At 33.1% G+C, this 17463-nt stretch overlaps 3 protein-coding genes across 3 annotated transcripts; 2 read left to right on the forward strand and 1 right to left on the reverse strand.

Moving 5' to 3' along the window:
• Positions 1-532: 532 nt before the first annotated feature.
• nox2 (predicted NADPH oxidase 2) lies at positions 533-7633 on the forward strand. Its single transcript, NM_001128123.1, is given in 15 exon segments — positions 533-654; positions 968-1082; positions 1085-1173; positions 1508-1592; positions 1886-2061; positions 2669-2850; positions 3186-3315; positions 3761-3853; positions 4193-4327; positions 4858-4956; positions 5290-5435; positions 5946-6138; positions 6392-6565; positions 6854-7393; positions 7430-7633. Coding segments are annotated over 14 exon segments (1743 nt in total). The 5' UTR covers positions 533-597; the 3' UTR covers positions 6923-7393; positions 7430-7633.
• Positions 7634-8333: 700 nt separating this feature from the next.
• Positions 8334-12030, forward strand: LOC100183631 (putative serine protease K12H4.7). The gene is made up of 8 exons (XM_018812192.1): positions 8334-8519; positions 8842-9023; positions 9237-9373; positions 9608-9703; positions 10377-10617; positions 10832-10987; positions 11295-11642; positions 11850-12030. The coding sequence occupies exons 1-8, from the start codon at positions 8334-8336 to the stop codon at positions 12028-12030; spliced, it is 1527 nt and encodes a 508-aa protein (XP_018667737.1).
• A 1642-nt stretch (positions 12031-13672) lies between these two features.
• On the reverse strand, positions 13673-17457 carry LOC101242420. Its single transcript, XM_009860537.3, has 6 exons — positions 16738-17457; positions 16321-16440; positions 15377-15511; positions 15029-15073; positions 14350-14517; positions 13673-14055 (listed from the first exon to the last, which is right to left on the reverse strand). The coding sequence occupies exons 1-6, from the start codon at positions 16799-16801 to the stop codon at positions 13925-13927; spliced, it is 663 nt and encodes a 220-aa protein (XP_009858839.1). The 5' UTR covers positions 16802-17457; the 3' UTR covers positions 13673-13924.
• Between the last annotated feature and the right edge of the window lie 6 nt (positions 17458-17463).

Consider the following 17463-nt stretch of genomic DNA (forward strand, 5'->3'; position numbering starts at 1 on the left):
CAAATATATCCATACACCTATGTGTCTAAACTCAAATTTTATGAACTATATAATAATACACTGTACCAACATTAAACACTCATATGCAAAATAATCATTAAGATATCTTTATGCTTTTTATGGCTGCCAGAAATTTTTTTAAAGCTTTTAACTGATTATAAGTGCTGGGTGTAAGTTTTGCTTGTTCATAATGTGTTTCCTTCATTTGTAAAATTTAAAGTTCCTTTTTCACCTATTGAACAAAAACCATCACCATGAAAATGTTAATCACCATATTTGTTTATTACCCCTTCTCGATAACTGCATTTTGTCAGTGTTAATTTACTCTTAAAAACCTATGTTTTTGTTGAACTTTTTAGTAATTATTTCAAACATTTTAAGTTTTTATTTAAAATTGAATTTTTTGTTTTTAATATTTTCGTTCACCATAAAATTTGTTGCATCAGTCACAGCATCGCTCTGCTACATAATGTCCATTTATGCATGTTTATATATTTCTAATTTATCACTATGCAAACGTTTATTGCAGGCATGGACAGTAATAGATAGAAAACATATTAAATTGAAATTTTGTTGCCTATACTTTGCCCAAACAACATGAATGCAAGATTAAATGGATTTCTGGTGAATGAATTCCCAAAATACATCGTTTTCGTAAGTTTTTTCATGATTTAAATAACTGGACAAAAAAAAAAAAAAAAAATGTGTAAAAAAAAGTAAAAAAATGGTAACAATATATGTTTCAGCACCACAGTCTTAAATGTAAACCAACCATTACCTTGCTGTTAAGTGTCTACAAACAAGTAGAGTCAAAGTATATTGCATTTACCACATAAATAAATAAGGTTCGCTATGTTATATGTGTAACTATATAAGTCACAATGTCACCTCAGATTTTGTTAAACATTTAATAAAACTAACAGTGCACAATAGCATTTCAACTTTTTACCCAAACTATGTTTTCCAGTTACTCTGGCTTGGCCTCAATGGTTTTTTGTTTGGCTACTACTACAATTTCTACAACACGAAAAAGACATTTTTCTACACTCGTGTTTTACTTGGGCCAGCTTTAGCTCTTGCCAGGCTCCAGCGGCGTGCTTGAACCTCAACTGCTTGCTTGTCTTACTACCAGTCTGTAGGAATCTGCTGTCTCTGTTTAGAAAAGCATGTATGGTGGGTATTAGGGTTAACTAGTAGATTATTTGCATAAAAAACTTTAAAAATTTCCCCCCTAAGAAGCAACAAACTTTAAAAAATTGTGCAACTTTTAAAACAAGGGTGACATAATATGCTCTACAAACCAAAGTATATTAAGTGTCTATACAAACAAGCAGAGCCAAAGTATATGGCTTTCGCCACATTAATCAATGAGGTTCCCTATGTTTGATTACTATGAGTATAACTACATTTTGACAAGGTCATTCGAGACTAAAAAATTAAAAATCATAACGTTTATGATTAATAGTTTAAAACTTCCAGCGTTTCCATTTCAATTTATTATTTTCAGTGTTGCCCACGTCGAATTCGAAGGGTTTTGGATAAAAACATAAAGTTTCACAGAATGTGTGCTTATATGATTGTCCTCATGACATGTAAGTATATTAACATAACTAAACACTGGGTTTAAGGCTCGGCGCTGCTACCATTGTTCGCATATCTGTCCTTGTATAAGACACCTAGCAGCAATTGCTTCAACCCAGTAGTCACTATAATGGGTTGTCCAAATTATCAACCATACAAAAAAATCACCCAAAAAGTTACATACATGATAACTCGTAAGCTTGCACAAATGTTTAAAACTGACTAATAACAACTGTCGTTTCAAGTTACATTCATTCATATATGGACATTTTAAAATCAGCTGAACCATTCCATTTTTTCTTAGTGATCCATTACTTTGCCCACTGTTTTAATGTGGATTTTTTCACCTCTGCTTATCAATCGAAAATCTTGGCTACGGACACTCCAGCTATTATACAACAGAAGAAACTAATAGCAAAGCTAATTCAGATTGGAAATAATGGCAATGAAACATACTTAAATCCCATCAGGAAAAGCGTTGTAAGTTGAGATATATTTTAACTGTTTTGGCGTGATTTTTGTAGCTTTTTTTGCGAATTTTATTGTAATTTTATCGCAAAAAAGTTAGACACACTTTCTTGTGAAACAAAGCTTTGTTTACTACCAAATGGGAAGAGAAAATAGAATGAATAGGTGTCCCATCTACCCCACCCTACTATACATCAAAAACAGTAGCCTATCGTAACACAATCTCCCCTCTCATGATATGCATCACGAATGAAACTCCCAGGATTAGCAAACAATATAACCAACAATCACTAAAATGTCAGATAGTCATGAAAAATGACCCTAATAGTCATATCCTGAATGACCAACCACTTCCTGCTTTCCATGTTTACATTACAGCACACCCACACAACTTACACTGTTATATTATAGAAAACCCTTTAGCTTTAGTTTTCCTGTGGTTCTGTTTAACTATTATTAGTGGTATAAAATAAAACTAATAATAATAACAGTTTTCTTTTTTTCGCACCACAATGATATTGCTGTTAAGTCCAAGGACGCAAGCACAAAACACTGGGCTAAAGGCAGACTTGTTAACCACTGTGCCATTAGCCAAATGTAAACATTATTTTTTCTTCAGTTTTCAGTTGGTGCTGTGTTCCTACTAACTGGTGGTTGGACCGGCGTTATTATAACTCTCAGTCTTTTCTTTATGGTTACGTCGTCCCTAGAATTTATTCGGAGATCATATTTTGAAGTATTTTGGTTCACACACCACTTGTTTATTGTTTTCTATGGATTTCTTGTCGTGCACGGGATATCGTGAGTACTTATGATCGGGTTTGAAAATTTAATGAATTTTGTACATTTTTTTCACGAAAATTTAAGTAGAAACATAAGATTCATTTGTAAAATTAAATGAGTGTTCTAAGTTGTGAAGTTTATGTTCATGAATCATGTGGTTTTATGAGTACTTAGGATCGTGAAATATAGTTTAGAGTTTTGTGAGGCATGACATGAATTTAAATATTTAATATTGTGTGCTATGTACTTTACAATTCAAGAGTTTAATGAGTTAAAGGTTTATATGAATTCCGTAAATATCAAAAAAAATTGCAAAAAAAAAAAACCAAAAATTTTCCCCTATTTCAACACAGAATGCAGGTCAGGGGTCAAACCCCCCAAAGTTTAACAGTTCATGACCCCATTCGATGCAGCACCATAGACCCCGCCACATGGTCCCAGAATAATTGCCCCACCCCAGTTTTTGCCGGCAGTCCCCCAATGGTAAGCCCCAACTTTAACCCAAGACGTTAATTTTGAATATTTTATAAGATATATAAATGGAACACCTTTAGCACATAATATCCAAATATCTTGACTGTTTTTCAACAACTAACAACAGTATATGGGAGTTAAGAGGGTACGGTTTTATAATATCTTAATGGTCTTTGTTAGCTACCAAATGGGATGTGAAAATAGAATGAAAGGGTGTCCCATCTTTTTCCCACCCCACTATACTAATTCTGCATTAATTTAAAAAAGTCATTGCCTCATGTTCACTGCAAAGTTACTTGTGAAAGGTTATATTTAAAAATACATTCAGTAAAAAAAAATGTAGCTTTTTAATAATCATTAAAATGTATGTAATTTTCAAACTTCATATACATACTTTATTGTTACCCCAAAAGGCTCAAATCAAGCTTATTTCCTATACCTAATTTACACACAGACATGGAAATGGGTGATAGCTCCAATGGTATTATACGTAATTGAACGCATAATACGACTTGTACGATTTAACCAGCAAGTAGAAGTTTTAAAGGTTGGTCTAAAATAACTGTGATAACTATATTTGTTCTATGTGTTCGAGGTTCCGCAGCGTGGCACGGCATGGGGCCTAGGATTTAGGCCACAATTGACTCATTATCCAATATAACTATATCTGTTTCTGTGATAACTATATTTGTTTTGCCTAAATGGCCGATTTGTACCCCAAAAACGTAATAATTTCTTGCCTAAAATGGCATCAGGATTTTTTTTGCAAAACAAATATTATAAAAATGCCTTTTCATTGGATTTTTTTGGTTAAATATTTTATAGCACTTAAGTTTAGTCTAAAATTTATTCACTTTATTGTTTCTTACCAACTTTTAATTTACAGGTTATAAAACACCCTTCTCGTGTGCTAGAAATACAAATGAGAAAAAATGGATTTTTTGCAGAAGTTGGCCAGTATGTGTTTATAATGTGTCCCCAGTTATCTCAACTTGAGTGGCATCCTTTTACTCTTACATCTGTAAGTTCATAAATATGTGTTCTAGTTATATTGATACTGTTAGGCTTATGTGTCTCTGGGCAAGGCACCTAACGCAAATACTCCAACCTAGTGGTTACTAACATCACCAACAAATATTTGGTGTCTGCTTCTAGCCCAGAGTTTATGGATACGAAGCTCGATGCTGCTACAATTGTTGGCGTGTGTATATCCGTGGCAAGACCCTTTGTCCAACCCAGTGGTTACCTATGGGTTGTTCAAATTATCAGAAAACAATTTCCAACACATTTACATATGTGATAACTTGTAGGCGGGCACAAGGTGCATAAAACAGAACACCCTTATTAACAAGACTGTCGTTGCCCTACCTCACAAGGATAAACAAGTTTTATTCATTCATATCTATATCTATATACATACCAGGTACCACATAGTGGACCACGTAAAGATAAATAAGTTACATTCGTTAATATATAGGTGTATACATAACTAACTATATACCTACCATGTATTGTATATACTATGTGTTATACATACCATGTATTATACAGGCACCAGAAGAAGATTACTTCAGCATCCATGTACGTATTGTAGGTGATTGGACAACTGGTTTGAGTAAAGTACTTGGAGCTGATGAAGCTGGCAATGAGGTAATGTAAAAAAATATATTAAAACGATTATAACAAAAATAATTTGTATTTAAATCTTTTTTTTTTGTTATGGTACAATCTGATTTTTTTTTTTTTTTTAAGCAATAAAAGCTAGAACAGTCTTTATAACAAGGGTGTTCTTTTCATACATCTCGTGCTCGCTTACGAGTTACCACATTTATGTAACTTTGTGGATGAATGACTAATTTTTGACAGAATAAACAATACAAGAAAGCCAAGCTCGAATGAGCTCGGCGTATTAAACTAATTAGCATAATATTATTTTACCATTTTTACTACAATGTGCTCAAAAACACAAAATTCTGACCCTAGGTTCAGCCCTCATGGAAAATGCCAAGGCTTGCAATAGATGGTCCTTTTGGTACAGCCAGTGAGGATGTATTTAACTATCCTGTTGCTATTTGTGTGGGTTCTGGTATTGGTGTGACTCCATTTGCATCCCTGCTTAAGTCAGTGTGGTAAGTACTGTGTATTTATGTTGTACCTTATGCTTCTGTCGAGTTATAACATGGGTGTCTTCTTATACACCAAACACACATGGTGTATTCATACACCTCATGCTCACTGTCAAGTTATAACATGGGTGTCTTCTTATACACCAGACACACATGGTGTATGCATACACCTCATGCTCACTGTCAAGTTATAACATGGGTGTCTTCTTATACACCAGACACACATGGTGTATTCATACACCTCATGCTCACTGTCAAGTTATAACATGGGTGCCTTCTTATACACCAAACACACATGGTTTCCCCCCCCATGCTCACTGTCAAGTTATAACATGGGTGTCTTCTTATACACCAGACACACATGGTGTATTCATACACCTCATGCTCACTGTTGTGTTTTAACATGGGTGTCTTCTTATACACCAGACATACATGGCGTATTCATACACCTCAGTCCTAAATTTATTCGACAGCGAGCATGAGGTGAATCAATAACTTAAATTCTCCACTCAGGTATAAAAACTTAAACCCAGAGCACGAAATGGTTTTGAAAAAAGTTTATTTTTTCTGGATTTGCCCCGAAACTCATGCTTTCGAGTGGTTTGGTGATCTGCTTAAGTACTTGGAGAGACAGCTGACTGAGATTGGCCGACAGGACTTGATCGAGTATCATATTTACTTGACAAGGGGTTGGGACCATAAGCAGGTTAGTTGTCAGGTTGTCACAGAAATGCTGTAACTCTTACTGTTAAATTTTGGCAAAAAGTTATATATTTTTGTTGGCGGGGGAAAATTAGCCCATGTCCCAAATTTCAAGGGTATATGTCCCAAATTTTAAATATCTCACTTAAGACGTTTCCTTCATAGAATAGTATTTTGTTTCACAATTAAAAAAGTTATAATATTGTATAAAAATTTTAAATTTCTAAATTGACTGGAAAATTACGGAAACTTTTCAGGCCAAAGCAATCTATGCACATGAAGAAGACACCCATGATGTTATAACTGGACTTGAGCAGAAAACAAACTATGGAAGACCAAACTGGGACGAAATATTCAGTAAAACTGCACGTGATTACCCCAATACCCATATTGGGGTATTTTTCTGTGGGGTAGCTGCTCTTTCCGCAAAAGTAAGTGTTTTATGGTCATTTTAATACAAAGATATAAATAATTTACAAAGAAAATTGCAAAACATGATTAAAATCTATTTTAAGGTCTCTAAAAATTACACAATTGTAATAGGTGGAGTAAAAAAATTCTGATTTTATTTTGCAAAGCATGACTAAATCTCAATATACAGTTCCTAGACATTACACAAGTGTAAAAACTCTTATAAAATATAAAAAAAAAATAAAAAAACTAAAAAAAAAGATAAAAAAATCTTTTATTTAAAATTGTTTAAAAATATCATTTTTTAGCTCCACAAAATGAGCAACAAGCATTCAGGAGGTGGTGTCTACTTCCATTATAACAAGGAAAACTTCTAAACACCCTGCTACATTATCAATTCAAACTGCCGACACTGCAAGGCACAAGTCATACAAATTCACAACCATTTTTTGTGGGATAATATTTTACAGATTTAGGTTTTTATCAGTAAAATAGCTTTTCTGTATGCTTTCATACACTACTACCACAAACCTTTACATTTTAAATCCCAATGCCCAAAATTTTGCCATTCCTTTTGCACTCATGTTTTAAACAATTATAATGAGTTATTGCCTCAAATTTGTAAATTTTGTTGAAATTATTTCTGTTACATATACAGTATTTTAAATTTACACAAGTGTAAAATTTCAGGGAATTATATTTTACAGTATCTTTTAAATATTTCATGCATTTTTTTTCACATAGTTTTCTGTTTATATTTCACATGATTTTAATATCATTATCGTTTCATGATGTGCCTTAACTAGAAATATTATAATCAACTTATACTAATTCTGTGTTTACCCAACAATTTTTTTCCAATTTTTTCACATATTTTTTCATTTGGCAATTACATATTCTTATTATTCTGGTACTTATTGCTAAATTTGTTATGTTGCCCAAATATTGCCCAAATTTTTACTAAAATTGCATACATTGCGTACTATTATTGCCAGAAAAGTGATTCATGTGTAAAAATCTATAAAATATCTATTATTTTTCATACTATGTCAAATTAGGAAGCATTTTTGATGTAATTTTGTCCGAAAAAATGTCCGAAAAAAAATTTTTTTAACTGTTATATACTACTATATTATAACAACAACACATTTACATTTTTTTTAATTGCTGAAAAGTGTTTTTTTCATAAAAACGTACTGTCAAAACAGCTTGCCCTATTATGATTATAAGCATTTCAAACTGTTTTCATTACTATTTACTTGTTTATTTAGTCGTTTATTACCCTACTATACAATAGAGCTCTCTCTTGTATTCAGCTAAATTTTAACGAGTCATTGTAAATCATCATGTGACATTTTATGCTGTGTCATCACTTTTATTTTACAACCAATTCAATGCAATAGGTACTCAAAGCTTAGAAATTATGTTTTTTACGCTGTTCAAATTTGATTTAAAAAAGTTTCTGTTTTGTAATAGTCCAACTCAGTTGTTTCTGTACGTGTTAATGTGTTATAAATGATCAATTATAGAAAAAAGTGCATTTTTGTGACAGTAACAGTTTTTCCTTTTTCGTAACTAATTTTCAGTTGTTTTCTTATAACCCATTACGAGTGCAGTGTATTTGCTATATGGTATTGCTAAAACTTAATGTAAAAAAGCAGAGGCAAAAATACCTGTACTTAAAATCAGGAATCTATTCTTTACCTCTTAATTTAACTTTACCAGATGCATATGCACTGTACTATAAAACTTACAACGTGCACTTATACAGGAATAGGTTTTAGAAAAATGGGGTATTTTAGCTTGTTCATTTTAACTGTTGCCCTGACACACTGTGTGTATGGATTTAATTTTTACCAAAATTTGAAGTTTGCGCACAAGTTTGAATCCAGTAAACAAGATAGTGCGAATGATCGTTGGATAGAACAACGACTAAATAACTTCGATAGTGCTAATGTTCATACTTGGAAACAGGTAAGATGAATTGTTTTGTTCTTTGTATAGTGGAATGTGTGTGTTTTGTACATAATTTTTGTTTTAAATTGACAGTGAGCATGGGGTGTATGAATACACCATGTGTGTCTGGTGTATAAGAAGACACCCATGTTATAACTTGACAGTGAGCATGAGGTGTATGAATACACCATGTGTGTCTGGTGTATAAGAAGACACCCATGTTATAACTTGACAGTAAGCACGAGGTGTATGAATACACCATGTGTGTCTGGTGTATAAGAAGACACCCATGTTATACTTTGACAGCGAGCATGAGGTATAACCTATTTTAATATTTCAGAGATATTTCGCAAACAACCAATTCTCAACCCCCAACGGCCCCGTATTTCTTAGCATTGGGGGTGAAGGACCCGCTGGATCTATTTGGATGACTAAAGGTCACTGGGTAACAATGGCTAAACAAACCGGTGCAATGCTGTTTATGATTGAACATAGGTTTTATGGAAAAAGTCACCCAACTCCGTGAGTATGTTTGGAAAAAAAACTAGAAAATTTTTAGTGTTACATGGTTTTTTGCAAGGTATATGTTAAAGAACGAATTCATTATTTATAAAATCTTTATAGTTTTATCCTCTAACTGCAAAGATTTGCTTATTTTGATTATTGACGCCTAATATTCGCATTTAATTTAACACGATCATGTTTTCAGTGTTTCACAAAAAAAATTGTTTTCAGTGATGCCAGCTTGGAAAGTTTGAGTGTTTTAAGCAGTGAACAAGCTCTTGCTGATATTGCAAACTTTATAACGAACATCACTGCAGAGTACAAACTTGCTGGCAGAAAATGGATTGTTTTTGGAGGTTCTTATTCTGGTAAGATTAAAACTTAGTGGTTATATAAGCTAAAAGAGATCTTTTAGCAAATGTTTGTTTTGTGACCTTAAAGGACTAACATTTCATCTGAGATACCACAAAACTTCGTCAGGATTTCTGTTCGGTATCTTTACAAAAACTTTAAAGATTTTTAAAAATGTTTTTAAGTATAGCGGCTGTTATATATGAATAAAACTGACCAAAAATTCATCATCTGTATTTAAACATTTCTAGGTTCATTGGCAATATGGGCAAGGTACAAGTATCCACATTTAATATCTGGAGCAGTTTCAGCGAGCGCGCCTCTTCATCCTATTGTTAACTTTGATGGTGGGTAGGATATGTTGTTTGTTTTGGGTTTGGGAGGTGTATGTATACTCCATCATCATGTGTGTCTGGTGTATAAGAAGACACCCATGTTATAACTGGACAGTGAGCATGGGGTGTATGAATACACCATGCGTGTCTGGTGTATAAGAAGACACCCATGTTATAACTGGACAGTGAGCATGGGGTGTATGAATACACCATGCGTGTCTGGTGTATAAGAAGACACCCATGTTATAACTTGACAGTGAGCATGAGGTGTATGAATACACCATGTGTGTCTGGTGTATAAGAAGACATCTATGTTAAAACTCGACAGTGAACATGAGGTGTATGAATACACCATGTATGTCTGGTGTATAAGAAAACACCCAATTTGTAACTTGACTGTGAGCATAAGGTGTATCGTGTATGTATATACCATGTGTGGCTGGTGTATAAAAAGACATCCATGTTATAACTGGACAGTGAGCATGGGGTGTATGAATACACCATGTGTATCTGACTATCTGGTGTATAAGAAAACACCCATGTTATAACTCGACAGTGCGCATAAGGTGTATTAAACACCTAAGTTATACACCATGTGTCTATTCTTTATTGTGTATAAGTAGACACAATGTTATAACTCAACTGCCGACAGTGAGCATGAGGTGTAAACACATCTGCCCCACAGGTTACCAAGAAGTTGTACAAAGATCATTACAAACCCTCGGCAGCCCAAAGTGTGTCCAAAACTTAGCGAACGCAACAACAGAAATCACAAGCCTCATGAAAACTACTGCTGGTCGAAAAATTTTAACTTCCGAGTTTAATTTGTGCCACGCGCTGAGTGACGATGTTTTAGATAATCAATATTTTCAAGAATCTGTAGCCGGCAGCATTCAAGATGTTGTTCAGTATAACAGGGATAATATGTGAGTCTTTCTGTTTTAGATGTGGAAATTTTGTGGGGTGGGACAGGGTGTTCTGTTTCAAGTATGTAACTTTCTGGTAATTTTTTTCTGGTACGTTTTTTATAATATTGGCTGACAAGTTGGATACCCCATAAGGGGCCACTAGGTTGGAGCAATTGATGTTAAGGGTCTGGCTCAGTTAAGTTTTGAACCTATACCCGTTTACTTGTTGCAGGCATTTTGAAGGTCACGGTCCTGCTTTTAATATTTCCTACATATGTCATATACTGGATGATGTGAATCTCGGTAGCCCATTGAAGAGATATGCTGAAATAAACAGACTGACTTTAAAGGAGTCAAATGTTTCGTGTCTCGACTCAAGCTATCAAAAGTAATTAGAATCATGCTTGTTTAATAAATTGTTTAATTATATGAAAAGTAATTATAGCCTTTTTTAACCATTTTTGTAGATTTTTTAATTTTTCAGTTTTAATTGGATGCTTTCTACTGTTTTTAGATTTGAAATGTACATAACATAAATACTGTTTATCTCTTCCAATACAGTAGGAAAGATTAATTAAAATAAATAAAAACAAATTTTAAATTAAGAAAATTAATAAAATTTTAAAAGTATAAACTAATAGAATTTTTATATTTAAATAAAAAAATTGCCAAATTTTAACACAAACTTTTTTTAGATTTGTTTCTGACACAAAAGCAACTTCTTGGGATAAAGCGACCGGCATGCGACAATGGTTATACCAAACATGCACAGAATTTGGTTGGTTTCAGAGTTCTGATTCTACGCACCAACCATTCAAAGGATTTCCTTTGAAATTTTCGATCCAACAATGCCAAGATATTTTTGGGATACCTTCTGAAATCATTTACAAAGGTGTGCAGAGGTCAACGGAAAATTACGGAGGTCTTTCCGTCGCTGGTCTAGTTACCAATGTAACTTTATATAATGGGTTAATAGATCCATGGTCTGATGTTTCATATATGGCGGGAAATTTGAATTTAAATCCAGAGAATACTCTGTTGAGGTGAAAATTTTTACAGTATCTTATTTTGTAGTTTAATGTGTTTTTAGCAAATATTCTAAAAACAATTTACTAATTATTATGTTTTTTTAAAACTTCTCTGTAATTATATAAAATTTAAAGTTATTTTAATGAATTTGACTTTTTCATGCAAAAACTATCAAAATATTTTTTATTTAAAATAAATTTCCTTTAATTTCACACCTACAGACCCAAACGAAATGTTCTTTCTATGTCCAAATCACGAACCGATGTGGGTATAGTGAGTCTCATAGTACCAAATACTGCGCATTGTGCTATCATGTATCCAGCTTCTGATAAAGACTCGATTTACCTCAAAAAAGCGAGATTAGACGTGGAAAATGCGGTGAAAGAATGGCTTGGCATGTAATGTAAGTAAATTCAATCTTATTTAAAGTAAATTCAAATTTTTTTAAACAAATTCAATCTTTTTTAAAGTAAATTCAAATTTTTTTAAACAAATTCAATCTTTTTGAAAATACATTCAAATTTTTTTAAACAAAATCAATATTTTTTAAAATACATTCAAATTTTTTTAAACAAATTCAATCTTTTTGAAAATACAATTAAATTTTTTTAAACAAATTCAATCTTTTTTAAAGTAAATTTAATCTTTTTGAAAGTAAATTCAGTATTTTTAAGCACTTCCCAGCCACGGAAAGATAAAAAAGTTACATTCATTCATATTTTGTAACTCAAATTGTACCAATTAAATAGTTACAACATATGTTATACATGTATAGATATACTAGATTCGGCATTGGGCATGAGGTGCATACATCGAGCACACACTTTAAACACATATGCGCACAGCAGCACTTTTATTTTATTTTATTTTTTTAATTTTACACCTTTTTTATACTTTGCCTCTGCACAAAAAACTATCTTTTATTTTGTTTCTATTTCCAGATATATGATTTCTACTGCCACACAGCCAGAGCAGATTCACTTATATTATTTATCATTTCTTTATTTATTTGTATGATCTCTATAGATTTTAAATCTCATATCTTTATGTACACAATATCACCACTGACGATATATGTCATTTCCCATAAAAAATTACGACAAACAGCAAAAATGATTTTAAAACTGAATTTTTTCAATATAAATATTACATGCAAAGAGACATGCTGAATCTAAAACAGTTTTTTTTTATTAAATAAATTTACTTTACTATATATTTGCAGCATTTTACATACAATTGATTTGAATTATCAAATACGAAGCATAATACTGTAGAGTATGTGTCTGTATTGAATACAACAGACTAGGAAGTTTAACTTTAGAAGTGCAATTTATTATATTAATATGTGAAGTTTTTTTGGAATAATGTTTTCTTAAGAAACATAAGTACTGTGGTCAAGAAAATGTCATATGTGTTTTATTTCAACAAGTGATTTTAAGAGTGATTTTTCATGTTTTTGTTGATTTCAAATGTCTCTATTTGTCTTGTGTGATATTTTGATGGGCTTTCAGATTTAAAATCATCATTCTGCATATGTGTATTCATCTATATCACGTATATTGTGTATTTATGCACCTCATGCTCACTGTCCAGTTATAACATGGGTGTCTTACTGTCTTCTTATACACCAGACACACATGTTGTATTCATACACCTCATGCACAGTGTCGAGTTATAACATAGGTGTCGTCTCATACACCAGACACACATGGTGTATTTATACACCTCATGCTTACTGTCAAGTTATTAAGTGTCTTATTTGTAGACCAGGCATAGGTTAAATCTTGAATGAATGTAACTTATTTATCCTCACTTGACACCTGGTGTACACTTACGAGTTACCCAGATGTAACTTTGGAGTTTTTTCTAAAAGTTAGAGTTTTTTTTAAAAGCAAAAATTTGAGTTGCATATTAGGTTTTCACGTAATGGGCAAATTCTGGCCTAACTCATAGGACGCCTTAACATGCCTCGCTGTAGCACCTCACCCATATAGAATAAAATCGTTGGTGCTGTACAGTTGCGAACAAAATTTAACACATTTAACAGTAATCATGTTTAATAAATATCCACCATTATATTCAATGATAAATATACAAGTAGAATAGAGCTGGTATAAGTGACATAGGTACAAGAACACGGCATATCATTTATAGCACCTTAATGTTTTATTTTTGACGTATATGATGCCAAAAATTTGGCAATCATTTAAGTTAACCAAATTTTAACAAATGCGTGTAATATCGTTATTTTCTTCAAATTTTTCGTAATTTGTAGCTTGGTTTACAACTAATGACGTCAAACTGCTGGCTTGACTTGGAAGGAAGATGGGTAGAAAGTACTTGAACGACTAGTGAGACCGTTTCTAGTAATGCCGAAATATTTTTGAACACCTGTTGTTTTTTCTATCTTTACAAGACCGCCCGTTGCTGAAAAGTAAGTGAGTATTTACTGGGTGTTACGGTTATACTACGGTCGTGTTATAACTTGACAGTGAGCATGAAGTGTATGAACACACCATGTGTGTCTGGTGTATAAGTAGACACCCATGCTACAACTGGACAGTGAACATTAGGTATACAGATAGGAGTATATGATGTAACATGTTCAATGTTACAACGCAAACACAAAAGCGCACCCGTATTGTAACAGAACAACCGTGTTATAACGATTGTCATTTACCCGCCATTCAAGGATAAATAAGTTACATTCAATGCACTTACCGTTTAAATTTCCACTGTGTATCGCCGCTTGGCAGATTCGTGAGTCTCCAGTGTAAACTAAAAACCCCCATAGTTTTAAAGATGCGATGGTCAGGTTATTGCAGTTAGCCGGACACAAAGCGAGGTATTTTCCGGCCCAGATGTTTTTGTCTTGTGTGACACAATCGACTAAAAGTAATGTAAAAGGTGTTAAACGCCGCTGTTACCATTGTTGGCGTATATGTGACTTTTGTGTAAGACACTTATCGGCAGTTGCTCCAACCCAGTGGCCGCTTGATGGGCTGTCTAAATTGTTAGTCATGCGTTAAAATAATAAGAAACCAATCACCCACAAAGTTACATACGTGGTAACCCGTAAGCAGATGTATAAAACTACGACTGCCATTACCCCGGCACGTGGAAATAAATAGTTTACATTCATACATATACACATGCGATAACTTGACAGTGGCCATAAGGTATATAGTAGAGTGAAGGAAGATGGGACACCTTTAGCACATGCTATCTAAATATCCTGATCGTGTTTTAAACAATTAACAACTGTCTTAGAATTCTGAGTATGTTTTTCGTTTACTACTAAATGGGACGAGAAAATAGAATGAAGGTGTCCCATCTTCCCTCGACCTACTATATGTTAACACATTAAACGCAAAAGATCAAATCCATGCAACATAATTACCTCGCACTACAGGTTGAAGCTGTAATTTAATCTGATCGACCAATTCTGCAATTTAAAATCGTTATGTATTGACCTAATCGTAATACATATACATAGTTTATTTTAGCAAGCGCACCTGCCTCTAGTCTACAGGTTACAGTTTCGAGGCTCGACGCTGCTACCATTGTAGGCGTATACGTGCTTAACGGCAATTGCTCCGACACAGTAGTCACTTATGGGTTGTCTAATTTTTTAACCGCCATACATTCTAAAGCGAGCACGAGGTGTTTGAAACAAAACACTAAAACGACTGTTGTTACCCCGACAAACGTTGGTAAATAAGTTACATTCATTCACTTATTTCTTTACTTTGAATAGCGAGTATAGAAGCCATAATACTACTCTTGAATGTAGTTACGTTCCCAAAGCTGCTCTTTATTATGTCATTAATCAAGTTTGTGACGTTTGATGACGTCAAAGGGGGAGGGTCACCTCTAGCAGTAGCTGTAAAAAATATAAATTTTTTTTTACATTATTAACGGTAATATAACCCATATATGGATAAAACAGAAGCATATACAAAATTTGTTTAATAAAAGGCGTGGCCCGTTATATACTCTGCTGTACAAACAATATAATGTATAGTAGGGTGGGGGGAGATGGGACACCTTTAATACATAATATCCAAATAGCCTGATCGTGTTTTAAACAATTAACAACGGTCTGTGGAAGTCGTGAGGATACGGTTTTATAATTAATTGAATGTTCTTTGTTTACTACCAAATAGAAAGAGAAAACTAAACTAAAAGGTGTCCCATCTTCCCCCGCCTTACTATAACATACCATTTAAATAATAGAGTTCTAATCGTAAAAGTGTGCGCGTATAATTTAATAAACTATTTGACTAAATAATATAAAAGTTTCAACCGAAAGAAAAAAAAATGTAAAAACCTAAATAATGTATTAACTAATTAATTAAATTAGATTAAAGTTTTAAGCCAGCGTTTCCCTCGTACTTAGAGAGTAAACAAGCTACCACTTAAAATCCACATTCCTTGAAAGAACAGAAAAATTGTGCCAATTGTAGTACTTTAGTAGACATTAAACAACTCGTTGCCAAAAAGCTAGCGCATTCTTCGCATTAAATATAACTGATGTAATAAGTTGTTTTCGCTTTTTATTAAATGAATCAAAAAGGCAATATTACATATTGGGGGTAAATCTGATAAGCACCTTTTTTAAAAGGGTAAAGCATACAAAAAAGTACAAGAACCAGTGTTCTGGGCAGTGAATAATAGTTTATATATACTTACCACATCTTGGGTTACATGTTTTGGAACAATATTGATCTTGATAATATTGTAAACTACAAAAGCCAGCAGTTTGCTTTGCGGCACAAAAACTGTTAGTTTGCGTGTCCACACAGTTTAGATCTGCACCATAATATTGAAGTTTAGACTTGTAAATGAATAGAAAAATATCAAATATTCAAATATTGTAAAACGCAAGCACACATGAGATATGTTACAAACGAGGTATAGTAGTGTTGGGTAAAGATGGGACATCTTTAGCATATAATGTCCAAAAACAATTAACAGCGATTTACGGGAGTCGTTAGGATACGGTTTTATTTATTTTTTCTTTAAGTGTTCTTTGTTTATCGAGAAAATAGAATGAAAAGGTGTCCAATCTTTCCCCTCCCTACTATAAAAAATAACTTTAACTCTTACCTTGCCCGCTTGAAAACAGGGAAATTGCCAGAACTAACAAAATTATAAACAAGTTTTCTGCCATGGTTTTGTCAATACACTAGTACCTGTATAGCGTAACAACAGTCTGTATTATATTCAGTAATACTTGAGTTTAAAATGAGGAAACATTCGCTTAACACCGGAAAAAAACTATGCCATTTTCGATATTTTTAGGCCAAAAAACTGAAACATTTTTTTCTCACGTTCTTGTTTAACGGTGATTTTTTTGCCACAGTTTAAGCTGTATGGCTTTAATGCTGCTTTATATCTGGATATTGTTTTGTAGAAGCATGTATGATTGTATGTGTATGAACCAGAACACCTGTGTTACAACGACTGTCGTTCTCCCGCCACGCGAGGATAAATTACTTACATTCATCTTATACCAAATTATAACCGGGAGAAAAAATAAGTTCTTCCAAAAAAGTGACATTTAATCACATATATTTATTTCTCTAATCGCTAATTCCAAAGTAAAACACGATATTAACATAAAAACAATTGACCGTAATCTACAGTTACTGTATACTGGCGCACTCCATTGGAACTAATCGTTTAAATTTGACAATTATCAAACAAAGAAAACGTCAAAAGGGTTTTTGGAAAAGCAAAATGTGTTAAAACTATATAGTAGGGTAGGGGAAGATGGGACAACTTATCGTTTAGTTTTCTCTTTCCATTTGGTAGTAAACAAATAACATTCAC

This window comes from Ciona intestinalis, chromosome 6 (genome assembly GCF_000224145.3).
Source record: "Ciona intestinalis chromosome 6, KH, whole genome shotgun sequence".
Lineage (NCBI taxonomy): Eukaryota > Metazoa > Chordata > Ascidiacea > Phlebobranchia > Cionidae > Ciona > Ciona intestinalis.

Excerpts from the sequence above, each read along its gene's own strand:
- LOC101242420 (XM_009860537.3), bottom strand. The coding sequence starts at position 16,801 with ATGGCAGAAAACTTGTTTATAATTTTGTTAGTTCTGGCAATTTCCCTG. Across the intron at positions 16,441-16,737 it reads CCTGTTTTCAAGCGGGCAAG|ATCTAAACTGTGTGGACACG; the intron begins GTAAGAGTTAAA and ends ATTATGGTGCAG. Across the intron at positions 15,074-15,376 it reads TTCTATACTCGCTATTCAAA|AATTGGTCGATCAGATTAAA; the intron begins GTAAAGAAATAA and ends TTTAAATTGCAG.
- LOC100183631 (XM_018812192.1), top strand. The coding sequence starts at position 8,334 with ATGGGGTATTTTAGCTTGTTCATTTTAACTGTTGCCCTGACACACTGT. Across the intron at positions 9,704-10,376 it reads TCCTATTGTTAACTTTGATG|GTTACCAAGAAGTTGTACAA; the intron begins GTGGGTAGGATA and ends TCTGCCCCACAG. Across the intron at positions 10,618-10,831 it reads CAGTATAACAGGGATAATAT|GCATTTTGAAGGTCACGGTC; the intron begins GTGAGTCTTTCT and ends TACTTGTTGCAG.